The sequence below is a fragment of the Sardina pilchardus genome, chromosome 22 (assembly GCF_963854185.1).
Source record: "Sardina pilchardus chromosome 22, fSarPil1.1, whole genome shotgun sequence".
Classification (NCBI taxonomy): domain Eukaryota; kingdom Metazoa; phylum Chordata; class Actinopteri; order Clupeiformes; family Clupeidae; genus Sardina; species Sardina pilchardus.
The window spans coordinates 21,034,921-21,053,038 of record NC_085015.1 but is presented as its reverse complement, the minus strand read 5'-3'; the positions used below and the strand labels follow the sequence as shown (position 1 = coordinate 21,053,038).

The 18,118-nt window shown below is 47.6% G+C and overlaps 1 protein-coding gene across 8 annotated transcripts in view; it reads right to left on the bottom strand.

The window, feature by feature from the left end:
- plce1 (phospholipase C, epsilon 1) overlaps window positions 1–18,118 on the bottom strand; it is an 82,301-nt gene that overhangs the window by 29,306 nt on the left and 34,877 nt on the right. For 7 of the 8 annotated variants that reach the window (XR_009936963.1, XM_062527123.1, XM_062527126.1 and 4 more), the window contains 4 exons: window positions 10,166–10,518; window positions 2,958–3,103; window positions 2,269–2,527; window positions 1,179–1,411 (listed from right to left, as the gene is read on the bottom strand). Coding sequence is in view for 7 of the 8 variants with exons in the window: in XM_062527123.1 (XP_062383107.1) it covers window positions 1,179–1,411; window positions 2,269–2,527; window positions 2,958–3,103; window positions 10,166–10,518 (991 nt within the window). In the remaining variant the exon portion in view is untranslated. Of the gene's footprint in view, window positions 1–1,178; window positions 1,412–2,268; window positions 2,528–2,957; window positions 3,104–10,165; window positions 10,519–15,489; window positions 15,651–18,118 lie in introns of those variants that run through there. The other variant, XM_062527129.1, reaches the window with a different exon arrangement.

The window sequence follows — 18,118 nt, the reverse complement described above, 5'->3', positions numbered from 1 at the left end:
CGGCAGCCATTAATGTTAATTATGAGTGGGACTGGACTTTGTGTGTGTGTGCGTGTGTGTGTTTGTGTGTGTGACAGAAAATGAGAGTTCTATTATGTGCTTCTCCAGCAAATGCATTATGTGCATGTGTGTGTGTGTGAGCGTAGATATGTAATGAACATAGGTGCACTGTACGTTTGTGCGTGCGTACGTGTGTGTGTGTGTGTGTGTGTGTGTGTGTGTGTGTGTGTGTGTGTGTGTGTCTATGAGGATGTGTGCATGACTGTGTGTGTGTGTGTGTGTGTGTGTGTGTGTGTGTGTGTGTGTGTGTGTGCGTGTGACTATGCTGATCTGTCTTCCCTGACGACAAACAGAGCTAAGTCTCCCATGCATTTTTCCCCTCAGGAGAAGACAAAAGTGCTGGTGTGCTTCTCTTCCGGGTGTGTGTTTCCCATTCTAGCACAATTTACTGCCGGGCAACACGCTCCGCTTTATTTAGTAGCTGGCATGGCACATGGAAAACTCATCTGGGCCTCACGCAAAAAAAGAGAAACAGAATAAAGAAAAGAAAACATAAGGGAAAACTGAGAGGTCCTCTCAGGACATCTGCCTAGATTATACGGAAAAACAACATATTTCTGTCCAGTGACGCTTTTTTGTGGGACACACACTGCTGACTGTCTCTTTCGTGGGTCCGATAATAAGACTCAGATCACACTAATGCAAAGGATTCTATCAAATTCATCGGACCAAAACAGTCAGTGTAGTGAGGAAACTTTTACTGTGAAAGATGACAGACGCACAGACAATAGACGTACAGTAAAACTTCTTGAGAAGAAAGTGAACTTGACGGATCACAAAAAGCTACCTTCTGAACAATATCTCTTTTATTCCACACCGAGGGACCTCAACTTCAGAGATTCAAAAGGCCTTTCACAACTGAAGTGATACTGGACCTAATACAGCTACTCAATAATGACCCTCAGATTCCCCTCAAAGAGGAAGGCTGACCCTCAACCCTACTGTCCCTGTGGCATACAAAGACTTCCATTTTCTCCCTGCCAATTAGTGCTCCTTCCAATTCATGCTCTAGTCTAGAATGGCACTAGTCTAGTATCGAACAAGAGACACGTTCAGGTCATCAACGCTTAAATACCTGCGACGACCTCGGGAAAGAAAATCGCGGGAGATTGACGTACGGGTTTTTGTAGCGGTCCTTGACCGAGTTGCGGCGCGAGGCCGGGCTGTCGGCGGCGCTCGCCGGGTCTCCGTCGCCGGTCGCGGCCGCCGCCTCCTCGCACTCCAGGCTGCGGTGGCAGCTGCGGATGGTCTGCAGGATGTTGCTGACCGTGGCCTCCTTCTCGGCGCTGTGCAGGCCGTCGGGGCCGGCGCGCTGCAGGAAGGCGGGCTGACCGCTGTAGTCCGACACGAACTAGACGAGGACGAGAGAGAGAGAGAGACGTTAGTCATCACGAGCCACTCAAGAAACACTGTCAGCTGCTGCCCTGGGAGTTGAGACATCAACACAGCCCAGAAACCTCAGCAGCTGTAACAGTTTAGACATTCTGACTGACTGATTTCCTCTTTCTTTAGTTCCCCTAACCTCTATGAAGACTAATGAAACCTTCTCCTTCATTCTAATTCTCCATCATCTACTACTTAAAGCTCCCTGTTGACCTCAGAAATGACTTCAGGCTGGACTCAGACCTGGGTCTGGACACTGAACTGGTCACAGGCACTGGACCTGCATGTGATGCGGGATGCTAGCACTGCTACTGTGTTTACGGTCCCTACCCTCCAAGTCTTTCACTGTAACTCATATCCCATCCTCAACCATCTCCATCTTCATCTCCAACAGCTCCTCCATTCCAGACCCTAAGGCGGGGATCACAATAGCCAGCGGCAAGCGTAACGCAACGCTCAGACCATAATAATAATCCAAAACATTCTATCTCGTTCCTAAGTTCAATCTTTGTTGCTACGTTCTTAGACAAATCCGATTGGTCAACATACCTAAACATTCTAAAACTGTGTGTGATGAGCAGAGCGTTGCGCTTCAAAGTTGAACCCAGTTCAACTCCCAGTTTGCTCAACGCTAGCGTCACGCCAGCGTTGTCACCGTTCCGCTGCCGAACCATAGAGAACATTAGGAAACCTGCCGCTTGCCGCTGGCTAGTGTGATCCCCGCCTAAGTGTCTCTTCAGCTCAGCTTTACCAACTCTACCCATCCCATGAATCCAACTCTAACGTCCACTTCCTGTCTCTTGCCCCCTCCCCTTCCTCCCGCACCTCCACCGTGTCCTCCTTGGGCTCCAGCGTGTGGCGGAGGCCGATGAGGCTGGCGGCTCCGTCCAGGGCGTCGCTGAGCTCCTTGAGGAAGACGCCGCAGAAGGGCACCACCTTGCAGCCGGGGATGTGGAGCGCGCGGTGCACCACCTTGCGGTACTCGGACGACGACTCGTGCTGCGCCATGGAGTCCTTCAGGCGACGCATACTCTCGATGTCCGCCTGGTCCATGAACTGCCACATCTTCAGGACCTTACGCGACCTGGGGGGGGGGGCATGGACAGGGTTGACCATTAACGTGATGATTGCACATTGTACACACAATTTTTAAACAATGTTGCTGGGCAACCACATTGCTAGTTCGACAATTTGCCTACTGATGATTACATTTCTCCAGACAAAAAAAAAATTGCTCAAAATCAATGGAGAGGTGCCTGAACAACAATACACTGTCCAGCAAAATTGCTCAAAACATTGCCTCGTGCATCATTAGCTTCATAGTATTACACAACTGATGTGATACAGATTTACACAGTAAACAGACACCGCCATTAAACCAAATAATACATTACGTGTACAGTTCAGGTCAATATGTGATCATACAGTACCGCCACCACAGAGTCCACCCAATGAAAAACACTGGTTGTGATGTAACGATGAATAACAAAGAAGGAATCTCTGAGGCAGCGCACCTGAGTCCAGCTAAGAACTCCATGACGGCGTTGTAGTTGCCGATGTTCCAGCAGCAGTCGGCCACGTGGACCATGTAGGAGAACACCTCGCGCTTCTCCTCCATGGAGCCGGCCGTCAGGATCAGCCACGTCACCCACGAGCTCACCTGCAGCACGGGACACAACACAACACGCAGGCCTGGCTGCAGTCACTGGGCTTTTGATCTCACATATGGCTCATCTAAAACTACTGAAATGAATTTAGTCTGACTAAATTGTGAGCTACTTCTAGGTTTTAGGAAGGCCTCAAGAAACTGTTTACAAACATTTCAGCAATATAGAATCCAATCAAGGTTTACACACACACAGACACACACACACAGACACACACACACACACACACACACACACACACACACACACACACACACACACACACACACACACACACACACACACACACACACAGTCAGCCAAGGATTCTTGATGTAGAGAAGCCTTTCAGTAGACGATATAGGTTTTTAAAGACTCAATTATGAAAACTTTCCTTGGCTTGTCTAAGGGGAAATGGTTCTGCTTCAGTAAAACTCAATCCATAATGCTGAGGGAAAATGGCAAATGAACCTGTTGACCGGAATATGTTGTTAGGCCCACACATTACTAAGAAGCGAGGAGAGCAATAGTTGCCAGCTATAACTTCAATCAGAAAGGCAATTTTTTAAATTTCACTCTGTCGATACACTTATGTTATTTATAAGAGTCGGTCTTTCGCAGCGCGCTTGGCAGCCAAAGTGCTTGGAACGGTCTCTGAAATTAGAGCGACTCATTTCCTGATTCAGCCTGGACGAGGAGGGACGGAAATACACAAACCCCCCGTGCAACCCAAGGCTGAAGTCGAGATAGCCGGGGCGCAGCTGGCCAGGCCCATTGGACACACACACACACACACACACACACACACACACACACACAGACACACACAGACACACGCCCAGGTAAACACATTTATCTGGACTTAATTAAAAAGGAGCTTGATAAGGCCTGCTCTGTTGCTCAGCTCAGATGCTTCGTGATCTGTAATTGAAACTGGTGTGATGTTGAGTGTAAATACTGGCTGAGTGTGAGTGACCTCCGTTGCACCCAGCTACGGGCGGTAAATGAGGTCAACCAATTCAATGTGACTGAAGGTCGACATCTTAAAGTAGAGGTCAGAGTTTAGAGCTCAACAGTCAAACGAACCTTCAGGGGGACTTATTAGCACACTACAGATACCGTATGTCCTAAGATACTAAAATAAGTCTAAAGCTCCACGTATAGTATTTTCACAAATACATTATTCTCCTTCTCCTACTCTGATTTGAAATCATCATGATCAGAAAGATATATCATTACATTCATGCAACCAGACATGAGGTTTGGGTTACTAAAGCCAACCAAATTTGGCAGCCATAGGCAACCCAGGCAACCATTAATGTCAAGCCATGTCACCAGGGGATGGCTAAACACTTTGACCTGAACGTTTATCCCCCGTTCCCACATGACCTTAGAACAGTAAATAAACACTCAATATAATGGTTTATACCGTGAGTGGCAATATGGCTTCAGTAAGAGAGAGTAAACTGAAGTCCTTCCGTAGTTTGACAGTTCAGTTCATGACACTGATCAGTGCAATGAGAAAAGGAGGAGGGAAATCTCCTAATGTCCTCTGTGTATGAAAAAACAACAGGCCAGCTCATAAAAGCAGTTAGCCAGGGAACGGCCTTAATCCATTTCCAGGAAAGTGTCCAAGGCTGATGTAAGTTAAACACGCTGATACAGTAAACACTGGAAGAGGACTTTATCTGAGACGTGACACATATAAATAAACATCTGTCTCTCCTCAGTGATCAAGGGATCGCAGCGTTTCATACCATGACTCAGCAAACTAATGAATTACTCAATTCTGCCCTGACTAACATTCACTATGTGGGTTGTTTTTTGTTTTATAGCAGTCGCTGGTGAGGTTTGTGTTCAATTGTCCTGCTTATCAGGGGGTTGATGGTTGGGGGGTCCTCAATGAAGTGTGAATGCTGACGCGTGAAAAGTTCCAACAGGGTAGCAACATGTTGTGGATTAAAAGAGAAAGCAAGACACATAGGTGACAAGCCAGACTTTCATTCAAGACTTGCATCTACAGGGATGAGGACATCCACACAACAGTTTTGTTCTGGGAAAAGACTGATTTTTTTTTTAAAAAAAGGAAAAATCTTGCTTCCAATCTTGACTACTGCTGTCTGCCATTCCACTCATTTGACTACTACCCTACATCCAGGCTCTTTCTATCCATTCACAAGCAAGGCCATAACATTTTATAGCAAGTTGCCTTAAAACATTTTTACTAACGACAAGGGCTGAGAATCACAGTGTAATTCAATGATCAATATGGTCATGATACTTTTCCCACGATGACAATATCACAATTCAGATACTCTGCAGTACCCGATACATTGCAAAACCATTGCATCACAATATCTGTGTACACCTCTCGCCTCCCTCCTCCACCATCTCAGAAGTGACACCCCATTCAGACCGGCCTTGATCCCCCCCCCGTCTATCCAGAGTGTGTTTAGTGTGTAGGTGTCCAGTCTTGCTGTGCGTGTGAAAGACAGGTGGGCTAGCGGCTGCTGTGTGTGTGTGTGTGTGTGTGTGTGTGTGTGCATGTGTGGGGTCAGCTGACTCCGTGACCCTGAAAAGGGACGCTAACAATGAACGACTGCATTCAGCAGTCAGGGCCCTTTAGAGCCTCCGGTGGCTCCCATCCACATGACTGTGGCTCAGCGCGGCTCAGCTCGGCTCAATGGAGGAATGACTGAGCTCCACACACGCACGGCATTCAGACACCAGCCACTCTCCCCAACAACCCAGCGACCCAGTCACCTTCACACATCACTGACTTCACTCCTCAGCCATGGTGCTGCTGCTGCTGCTGCACCATAAATAGTGGCAGAACATGAAAAGCAAGGAACATAAACATAGTTTAGTAGGCTAGTCGTTGTTCTAGCGGTTCTAGAACATAGAAAATCTGGGCCAGCCCATCCAGATCATTAAGTCAAGATGCTGTGCAACCCCTGTAGTAGGACGTGTTTTCAACTATCGTGTGGGTAGAGCTGACTGCATTATTGCCAATGACTATCATGTAACCAAGACTGAGGTCTAATGGTCACTATTTTGGGCACTTCTGTACAGAACCCTTCTGCTCTACTAGCACAACATCCAGCTACTTGTGTCCTGCACTACTAACTAACACTAACACTAAACAAACTTTCAGTAGAGCACGCTTGGCTTTATTATTACCACTGATTGTAATACAACCAAAAGTCTGATCAAGAATCAGAGGCTGTCTGAAGAACACTGCTTCGGTCGCCCCTTCATGTCCCTGCTGTCCCTATTCCAGTGGACCATCCTCGCTACGGTACACTCTAGTACCCTCCTGTCCTCTAGTCCTCCTTCACACGCTCCTGTCCTGTCCTGTCCTGTCCTGTTCCCGCAGTGACAAACAAACTCACAGCCTCTCAGCTGCTATGATACCCCTCTCGCTCGCTCCCACTGGTGGTCTCCTGTTTCAGCGAGGAGCACACACACACGCACACACACACACACGGAGAGAGAGAGAGAGAGAGATGAGCCCAGTGGCAGTACAGTCTGTCCAGTCCGATAACACCAGCGCTTGCATAAGAGGGACAGACACGCAGCAGGCACGCAGGGGACGTCTCCTCCGGGACAGTTTAACGGTCAATGAAGTCGGCTGCTGAAAGGAAGAGGACGCTTCAAAGAGCGTCGCCGAGAGCCGCGACCCACTCCACCCCCCCCCCCCCCCCACACCCCCCCCACCTCCTTCATCCCCTGGCCTCCTGACACTGTGCCCCACCTCCACATCAAAGTCAGACACCAGACACCCCGTCTGCGTAGGAAGGTGTCGGTGCCGTGCGTTTTGGTTTACAGTTCCAGCGTCCAGTAGACGCACGGCGTCGGAGAGAGGAATTAAATAATGGCGTTGTGCAAATGGGTGACTGGGCCGGAGGGGTATGCGGCCCCGGACATGCTGCATACTTGGCAGGGCCCGGGACATTCCGCCACGGAGGCCTCTGGCAAGCCCCAGGCATAAATAACGGCGGGGATAAACTGTGTTTCGCCAGCGCGAGCCACACTAATGACACACGGAAGGAGGTGGTGTGTGTCTGTGTGTGTGTGTGTGTGTGTGTGTGTGTGTGTCTGTGTGTGTGTGTGTGTGTGTGTGTGTGTGTCTTTGTGTGTGTGTGTGTGTGTGTGTGTGTGTGTGTGTGTGTGTGTGTGTCTTTGTGTGTGTGTGTGTATATGTGTGTGTGAAGGGGGACTGGAGAGTGTTTTGGGGGGCCGTGGACGGGGGTTTTTTGGAGGTGTATTAGTGAGGTGCCTAAGCGTCCCTTTCCACCGAGCGAGAGGCTCTGCAGCTCTAAGCCTGGTTCTGTTCACAACAGGCCTGTGAGATTAAACAGCCTATTTCCCAGACTGATACTGTGTGCTTGCCTCCCCTCACTATGTGTGTATGCATGTCTGTGACTGTGCGTGAGTGTGTCTGTGCGTGTGCAAGTGTGTATGTGTGTGAGCGTGTCTGTGTGTGTAAGTGTGCATGTGTGTGAGCGTGTCTCAGAGTGTAAGTGTGCATGTGTGCGTGTATCTGCGTGCGTGTGTGTGTGTGTGTACACATGACTTGTCCTCCTGACGTGTGTGGCTCACATAAGAGCAGAGAGCACAGTTAGGCAACCTCTCTGATTAGACTAAATGAGGCTGAGAGGCTGACGGGACAGGCATCTCACTCATGTTTACTAGACGGGGAGCTGGATCAGCACAGACCAGAAAGGAGAGACCAGCTGGCAGAGTTGAATATGTGATGAAGCCGAGCTCAGAAAACCCCCGAAAATCAATCACTGGACAACCTCAGAGTTCTTAAGAATCTGTTGATGAAACTGAAACTTAATGAAACTCAAGGGTGGGAAAATGGTATTAATTGTGACCCAGTATTAGTTCAGAGTTCAAAGTTCATCAACAGTCCAGTTCTATTAGGGGTCATAGAAAGACCCTCTGAAACAACTGGGGTCTTCTCCGAATAGGCAGACGTGGAAAGGTCCAGCCTAAGAGAGTAAAAATCCACTCATATGTTGGTTCCATCTGTGCACTTACTGTAACACAGGTGATCTCACCAATTAGCTAGTCCGCCTGGCTGAAGAGCTGTGCTAATTAGAATCAGCTGGTTTAAGGGAATGGTTGGTACAGATATGGTAGGACTATGGTAGGTTATACATTCTGAAGCTGGACTTTTCTACCTCTGGCAATTACAGGATACAGTACAGGTATAGAAACAGAACAGGTACCGAGAGAGAGAGAGAGTATGCTAATAACTTGATGCTCTGAAAGGAGATGCCTTCAGTCTTTGCTTGCCGGGCTACAACAAAACGACATCATTATAAATTCTAACCTTAAACACCTGAAGGTAAGGGGGTAGCCCACACACAGCTCTTCATGACGAAGTAGGCTGACCTCAGTTTCACCTGTTCATTAAGGCTGTGCCAAACAAACACGCTAACAGTTCAGCTGAGCGGCCTTCATCACAGCTCTCACAGGATCCTCCTGCTAGCGTCCTAAACCAACAGATGAGTTCAGTATGCGTGCTGTTTAGCTGGTCAGAGTTTCCAGAATCAATTTCCAGAATACTGGCCGATGCAGACGTATCCCCACTAACACTCAATACTGCTAATAAGGCTGCTGGAAGACATTAGCCGTGATTCAGCCAACATGAACACCCTGCAAGCCGGCAGAGAGAGAGAGAGAGAGAGAAGGAGAGAATAAAGAACTGTGAGTGAAACGCCACATCTGTAAATGACAGTTGTACTGGTGTACGCCAACCATGAATCGGCCGTCACATTACTGAAGCCTCAATCAAATACACGCCCTGTAAACACGCGCGCCCACCAACAGATATCAATGCTGTATGCGTTAGCCTTGCTAAAACTGCTGAAACGGACATGGCAGCCAAGTTAACATTTTTTCCAGAAGGAATAGATTTTCTGACAGCTACCGTAAACATGAAGGAAAATTCCAGAAAGCTGAATGACATACAGCACAGTAAGGAGCTACTCAGACTAAACACGCACCATCACGAGAGCAGATACTAGGACCATGGCTGTCGCTTCTTAACACTGTGGTTAATGGTGGCGACTGTTCTTCAGTCTATCACTCCTAAAGCAAGATGGAGACGGGGAAGTTCTGCCGGTTCTTTGTAATACATTTCTGAAAGTAGTTACAAGTCTAGCTGTATGATTAGCTCGATGAATGGATAAATCGGTGTGCCGTTATTATCCGTAAATTCACACCCGAGGAAGGTCTATGACCGAAACGTTGCGAATGTGAATAAATGTTGCACGCGTAATGGACAGTGTGCGGGATTCTCTCTTCTAAGTATTACTGGTTAATCTATTCCGACGCACCTATCCCCGCAAAAGAGGTGTGCAAAGGTGCTTGTTATCTAGGTCTGAGATGTTGTAAAAGTCAAGAATGATTAAAGTCAGCTGTTGGTATCATGGCAACAGCGTTCTGTGTTGCTATCTTGCTAGGCCGTCCGAAACAAATTCATGGATGCTATCTTGATGCCTGCTACGGCAAGTGGGTCGTCAGACAGTTGGAGGCCGTGAGGCAGCAGGCAGCTGCCTTCCATTTCAGACACAGCCACTGTGTTTAAGTGCAGCACTACGCCACGCTAGCATCCAACTCCATCTACATGCACACATACGCCCCGCACACACAAACACAGTATTCATGGGTTTCATCAGGTCCCTTTCCACAGGTGTATAAAATCAAGCACCTAGATTATGAATGCAGACTGCATGGTGCTTGATTAATCCACCTGTGGAAAGGGACCTGATGAAATCCATGAATAGACACTCAATCACTCACTCAAGAAGACTGATCCATCTATCCAAGATCAACCTCACCTTAGTTTGACCCCTGAAACAAACAACACACCACGCGCGCGCACACACACACACACACACACACACACACACACACACACACACACACACACACACACACACACACACACACACACACACACACACACACACACACACACACACACACACACACACACACACACACACACACACACACACACACACACACACACACACACCTTCTCCGGCACGCCTCCCTACCTCGTTGAAGCGTGTGACCAGGTCCTCCAGGGCGCTCCTCTGCTGCCCCTCCCCGCCGCCACTCTCCGCGGCGGGCACGGCGGGCGCCGAGAGCGAGGCCCGGAGGTGCGGGTGGCGCGGCGGGCACTCGGGGCTGCCCAGCTGGCGCGTGAGCAGGCACAGGTAGTCGAGCGGGAAGACGCGGCGGTACAGGCGCCGCTCCTGCTCCGTCAGCGCGATGGCCACCTCCTCGGGGAAGGGCACCAGGTGGCGCAGCTCCGCCAGCTCCTTGCTGATGCCCGCCGCCGCGCCCACCACGCCGCCGGGCAGCAGCGAGCCCACGCTCTGGGCCACGCCCGCACACAGCTGGCGCTCTGGAGAGAGGGAGAGAGAGAGAGAGAGAGAGAGAGAGAGAGAGAGAGAGAGGGAGGGAGAGAGAGAGAGAGAAGGAAAAGGTGAGCTTTTAAAAACACATGGAACACACGATGGAGAGACAGAATGGAGAGACAGAACTTGTCTGAGGGACGGAGAGAAAAAAATGAAGATGAGATTGATGGACAGATGAGAGAATCAAACAACAAAGAAAGGAAAGGAAAGGTGGGCTTTTGAAAGAAGAATAGAACACAGATACTAAATAGATGAGTATCATTCCAGACTGCTCCTTTGCAGCTCTTTTGGAAGCTGGTTCTCTGGGACAGTGAGGTGAACTTGGACGGATGGGTGACAAGATCCGTTCAGACAGACATGCAGATGCAGACAGAGGTAATGCGATATTAGCAACCGATATTCTGTAAACCAATTTAGAGCTAACCACAAGATATGCACAGGGACAGCTATCAAGAGGCAGCCGCTAGTCTGACAGAGCTGCTGGAGAAATCACTCAGCTCCACTGAGCTCAGTCTGGCTACCCACACAGCTCCAGTCCATTCAGGCATGGATGGAGGGATGGATGGATGGAGGAATAGATGGAGAGATAGAGTGAGGGATGGAGGGAGATATAGAAACTGTATTAATCCCGAGGGATATGTGGGCATGTGTCTCTGATCTGGCCTTGTTTACATCCCAGAGGGGCTTCATCATCATCACCCAGAGTGAGTCTAATGGAGTCTGTGGAAAAGACTCCGGGGCCTCAAGTCCGGTAAGTGCAGATGGAGGCGTGGTGAGGTGCCCATGCAATGCACACTATGTCTGGTATGGCTGGCATGGGATGAAGCATTTAAGGCTCTGTAAACAAACCTGTGAGGCACAGACAAGACAAGACCACCGTTTCACAGGAAAAGAAATGCCTCCCACATCCTTATGCATACTAAGTAGAGGTGTGAATATTAACTAGTTTGATATCATCAGAATATGTGACAGAGTTTTACAGTTAGGGGTACGGCTACAGTAATTTAAGCATAATGTAAGTCGCTTTGGCTAAAACAAAGCGTCAGCCAAATGTAATGTAATAAGCCAGAGTCAGTAAATAGAAAATGTATCAGGAAAGCAATAGAGCACTTGCTTATATTTTCAGTGCGTCATCTTCACAAATGTTAAATGTCACAAGTCATCTCCACAGATTAACACTGCAGTGCAGTGGTTATTTGCTAAAGCAGCCCATGTGCTTTCATAACCTTGAATGACTCTGTGAGTGTTCATAATAACATAATAGGGATATCCTTATTCCAGTAATTGGTTACATATTCAGGCATTCAATTATCCATGCTTACACCTAGACAGGCAAGAACCATATTAAAACCCAATCAGATAATTTTGTTTTCATGAGAATTTCAAATACTATCAGATAATTAATAGAGGATCTCATTTCTACTAAAACAAGGCAGGAAGAAGTATGTCCTCTTGGTAACGGCAGGTTACCCTCCCAAACACACACACACACACACGCGCACACACACACACGCACAGAACAGTATGTTTGTGTCATGGAGCAGGAACAGAGCAGTGCGGGGACAACATCATCAATTCCAGCAGCCTTTAACGCCTCTCTGGAGAGGATCACCACAGACTCCGCTTACAACGAAGCAGAGAACACACCCGACCTGGGTCAAACAGGCACGGCAGCAGCGAGAACAAGAACTTCTTAGAACCTTCTAGAATCAAGCCCTAGGGTGAAGAGAAACGGCCCAAAAGAAAAACAGAACTAACCAGCAGCCACTACCACAAATGTTTACTTTGTATTTCGATAGAAGCTACAGGTTTTCCAACTTCCCTACAACTACCCGACCAACAGAAAGGATGAAGCAGGCTACATTTTGTCAGTATCAATCAGTGCCTGTTAAGAATGTTGCATAGCTATGAATTAATGTGTAAATCTACACTTGACTGAATTTCAGAAGCAAAACAACCTAGTTTCTACACAACATACAGTACACAAAATCTACAGTGCTGAAAAGGGTTGACTAGAGCATCCTTTCAATAGAATATACTATGGTGGGCTACACCAGGGGTCAAGGCAGTTTATCTGTGTGAGTAGGTGGGGTGGCCATTTCCAGCATGTTCCTGCATAACTGCAGGGTTCTGTGGGCACTTGCATAATCAAAGCTCTTCTGTCTAAGACAATACGGGTCTCCTGGACCACAAAGAGGCCGGGCCCACCACATCCCACCACACACGCCCTCTCAGGAGGACCCTGCTCTGCATGACAAACAGTGGGCTGGGACATCCACTAACACACACACACACGTGTGCACCTCGTACACACAAACATAAAATCACATGGACAGACCCACCCACATGTACATTTTAGAGGCATCACGGTGACAGATTAATCCACCTCTGTGCAGACCCAGACCCACAGAGACAATTAGATGCGAGTTGCACACACACACACTCACACACACACAGACACACAGACACACACACAGACACACAGACACACAGACACACAGACACACAGACACACACCACACACACACACACACACACGCTTTGATTGAAGCCAAATGGATTCCACCTTATTAATAAGCATGTGATTGTTTGCCATCTTTCCTCGGTGCTGGAAGACTAATGGTGAGGAGCCTAATGTTTATGCATGTCCACTCAGGACGCTTTGGGTGTGTGTGTGTGTGTGTGTGTGTGTGTGTGTGTGTGTGCGTGTGTGCGCACACATGTCCATCTGTGTGTGTGTGTGTGTGTGTGTGTATGTATGTGTGTGTGCACAAGTCCGTCTCACCATGTACGCACACGCGGCTGTCCATGTGAATGTGAATGTGAGTGTGTGTGTGTGTGAGAGAGAGAGTTCTCAGGCCATCTCAGTGCAGATCCTGTTCTCAGACTCACCACTCGAGTGCACTTCCTGACATACCTCCTAACACACACACACACACACACACACACACACACACACACACACACACACACACACACACACACACACACACACACACACACACACACACACACACACACACACACACACACACACACACACAGAGAGACACCTGCCAACGCACCAGGCTACAACTCATTTAGATTTATCTATTGCATTATCCACTATCCATCATTATCCAGCTATTAAATTACAATCTACCTTTTATGTATTAGGGTTATCTAATCCAACTATGGCTGGCCCATCCAGTGGTCAGGCCAACTCTTCATGATGACCCTGCTCATTCTGCTGGGGTATTATTTTCCAGTAATGGCCACATTCATCACAGATAGGGGTTTCAATCAAAGAATCTTCATCGTCAGAATCTGCCTGCTCTTCCATCGTCTCAGTCCATAGTCCCCTTTCCCTATTCAAAACATCCCCCTGCCAATACGCAAACACACACACTTTGAGCGTAATTTGCTTGTCTCCTTCCTTACCACGGACTCTCATCTCATCTCAATCTCACAATCCCATCTCCTATATATCTCATGACACCCATGACACCATCTATCTAATCTGACTGTCTCTCCCCACAGTCCAACTCTTGACTTTGCCTCCTGAGGTGCATCCAGCGCCACCACTACATCCACTGCTTCATTGTTAACACAGAAGCAACAATGGCACCTCACAGCAGGCAGATCATTACCATGCTCGAGAAGAGATGACTTGGGACCGTCACTCACCTCATCTCACTTTTGTATTGATGATGAGTTCATTGTACTAGCACTGACATGGCTAGGCTGAGAACTAGCCGTGGAGGACGCGGTGTGAAGTGTCTGGTAATTCCAACTAGCGCAAGTGTTTATGATTACTGTCAGAGGGAGAGCGGGGGAGAGGAGAGGAGAGGAGAGGAGAGGAGAGGAGAGGAAGAAAGGAAGAAAGGAAGAAAGGAAGAGAGCAGGAAATGGGGCTTTTGAAAGAAAGAGGAAAGAAGAGAGGTTGTGTTGACGCTGGACACCTGCCACTATTCAAGCCACTATTTATGGTGTGTAGATTGACCTTGAGAATAAACGGTAGCAAATCACACAAGCACACACACACACAGACACACACCTGCAGACACGCTCAGAAACACACTGTATACACATCCGCAGACACATGCACCTGTCTGACAACAAACACTTTATGGATTTACATGTCGTGGTAGCAACAAGAAAATGTATTGTAAAACGTATGCAAAGGTGGTGACTCCAGATTTAGTCACCACAGCATTCATTTAACACAAATCACCTCTCTCTGATAGTCCTCCATGAACACAGAGAAACCCCCTCTAACCAGACAAAAGTTCTATACTGAGCTTCTGTGTCTATACTTCAGTACTCACCTAACAACTCAGCTGGTGCCTAAGTCCAAATGCTATATACAATACAATAATAAAAAATACAATAATACAGTGCAATAGTGTAAATATTCTAATAACACTTTAATGCAAGAACAGAGTGGACTAATGTCTAAATATTATTTTACTTCACAGAAACGGCCATTGGTTTCAGTAACGTTACAGGTGGTTAGCGTCTGAAAGTTGCCAGCTTTAGCCTAGTAACTGGCGGATGAGAGTTTGGATTTAGCCCAGTTCTATCCTTGGCACGAGCGCACCTGTTTACCTAATCTCTAGCCCCGCTAGCCTCCTCCATTCAACATCACAGAGCAGCGCCACCGAGCAGCTGTAGTAGAGCGCTCTTAAAAATAAAACAGCCAGCCATGCCAAAAAAGCCATGTGAACAGGCACTGGTCAAAAACTCAACTACAGTACGGCTTTTTGAAAGGGGGGGGGGACGATTGCCTTGCCGCTAGCGGTAAAGTAAACAGCGACCCACACACATGCAACTCAAACACTAACACTAACACAAAGCAGCATCAGGCTGATGGTTGTCAGGTGTCAAGTCCATTCACAGTGACACACACACACACACACGACATCAATGGCAAACCAGAAATAAGAATAAAAACAAAAGAAAAAAATCACAGTACTTACTGAGGAGCCTGTAGTCGGTTCGGTTTGAATGCTTCATTATTAATGTGTGTGAGTGTGTGTGTGTATGTGTGTGTGTGTGTGAGTGGGAGTGTGTGTGTGTGTGTGTGTGTGTGTGTGTGTTCTATAGTCTGAGAGCAGCGCTGGTGCTGCCGGTGGCTCGGCAGTTTACACCACACTGCCGAGACGCACGCTCATTTCACTCTGAGCAGCTGCATCTGCGCGCCTCTCTCTCGCTCTCTTACATACACACACACACGGGCGCGTGCACACACACACACACACTCACTGCACACACAGTGCACGCATGCCCCTCCGTGCTCCCGCAGTTCCACCACCCCCTGAGACTCGACGCGATACATATCTTTGAGCTGCCAAGCATCCAGCCTAACTGACACACATACACACACACACACACACACACCAGGGTTGGGTTCCATGGGATGACAGTTACAGGACCGAGCAGAGCCAAGTTCCAGCTCAAAGCTCCAGCAGGAGGAAGTGGGGCTTGCGATCCTCACGAGCCCATCCTGCCCATAGAGGACACACACACACACACACACACACACACACACACACACACACACACACACACACACACACACACACTGTAAAAAAGAGCAACACTGAAGCTCAGATTGCCTCATATGATTCCCGTCCTATCCACACAGGCGGCTCCAGTCAGGGTACATCTCAAGGTCTCACTTTTAAACATTTAGATTGATCCAGTTGGCAGACATTAGTACTCACACCGACTTACTGCGCTAGTAAGGTGTGCAGTGTTTCCCACATAGGCTCTATCTGGAAATCAAATCAGTGACTTCACTTTGCTCCAGCCGAATAACAAGTACATGTCTTCAGTCAGCATCCAGTAGGAGTCATTCCAGCAAAGTTGACACACAAATCCCAGCATCACTGAAACCACAACCATGACGCATAGTGTAGCAATTATGCAGACTTTCAAACAAACTTATTCAAGTACTTTAAACAAACGTTAGATCCAGATCATGAACCAGATCAGAGGTGTCGGAGATCATCACAAAAACGCCAGAAAAAAAGTTGCATCAGAGTAGAAAGGACACTGAATGAAGCTCAAATCAAAACTCTAGAACTGAGTGGTCTGTGTGTCAATATCAGAAGCAGCATTAAGTGATCCTTCCTTTAGCATCTTTCCCTTTTTTCCAACATGGTCTAGCTTTCTACCTAGCTAGCATCATTACCAACATGGTCTAGCTTTCTACCTAGTATCATTACCAACATGGTCTAGCTTTCTACCTAGTATCATTACCAACATGGTCTAGCTTTCTACCTAGTTAGCATCATTACCAACATGGTCTAGCTTTCTACCTAGTATAATTACCAACATGGCCTAGCTTTCTACCTAGTTAGCATCATTACCAACATGGTCTAACTTTCTACCTAGTTAGCATCATGACCAACATGGTCTAGCTTTCTACCTAGTATCACCTAGTTTCATTCCGTTCGTTTGTTCGTTCGTTCGTTCGTTCATTTAATCATTTAATCATTCAATCATTCAATCATTCAGTCCTTCGAACCAAGGAAGTTATGCTTTCTTTCTTTCTAAAGTGTGTGTGTGTGTGTGTGTGTGTGTGTGTGTGTGTGTGTGTGTGTGTCTGATGGAACACGTCCTGTGCCTTCGACCCCGTTAGCCTCACCTCTCTGTTCCACACACACCTGTTCTTTCCCTCTGGCGGCAGAATGGAGCTGCCTGTCGCCCAATATTTTAGCACCGACTTCGAGTGCCACAAGAGAGATGGTAAACACTGTTGTCTGACTCATGCAAGGCAGCGCCACACACACACACACACACACACACACGTACACACACACGTACACACACACACACACAACATCTGAGAGAGCAGGACAGCATGCTTGAGATTGTTTTGGGGGTTGGGGTGTGGGGGCTGTGTTGATGTGACGACCTCCTTTTCTGTTCATGCTCCGCATGCTAAGCTCAACTGCGTCTGCGATCCTTGACCCGACGTTGACTTGCGCTCCTACAGTCCCTCCATTCATCAAAAGCACAGCGATGCCCGTCAGAGGCTTTAACAGTGGGCCAAGCCAAGTCAAACGAGGCAACATTGAGAAGAGCCAGAAATGACGCACAAACGCGCGCACACACACATCCCCATGCCATCACTGCTAACTTCTGGGACATAAAAAACGTCTTTCTGAGGGGTGTTCCAACTAGATTAGAAAAATAAAATAAATAATATCTCCTCAGAAGCGGAGTATACGCAAACACAACAGAGGTTTCAAGTTGCTTGTGTCGTGAGAGTTTATCATGTGATGAGAGCTCACCTCCCAGAGACATCCCACCGACAATGTCGTCTAGAAAGGCATCAATAACAAAACCCAAAGATACCACTACATCTTTCTTTCCTCAAAGACCAAAAACCTAACTTCCACATTCACCAGTACTTCTAGCCTGATTGACAGTCTTAAGAAAGGATTTGGATTGTTGTTGAAATGTCAAATGCCAAAAATAAAATGGTACTTATTTCTATAATAAGTGCAAATAAGAATAGAATGGTCTCAGGACAGGATGCTTCACAGGTGGCTATTCTCTTCAATGTAACAATGTTGATCTTATTCCTCTATTATCTGG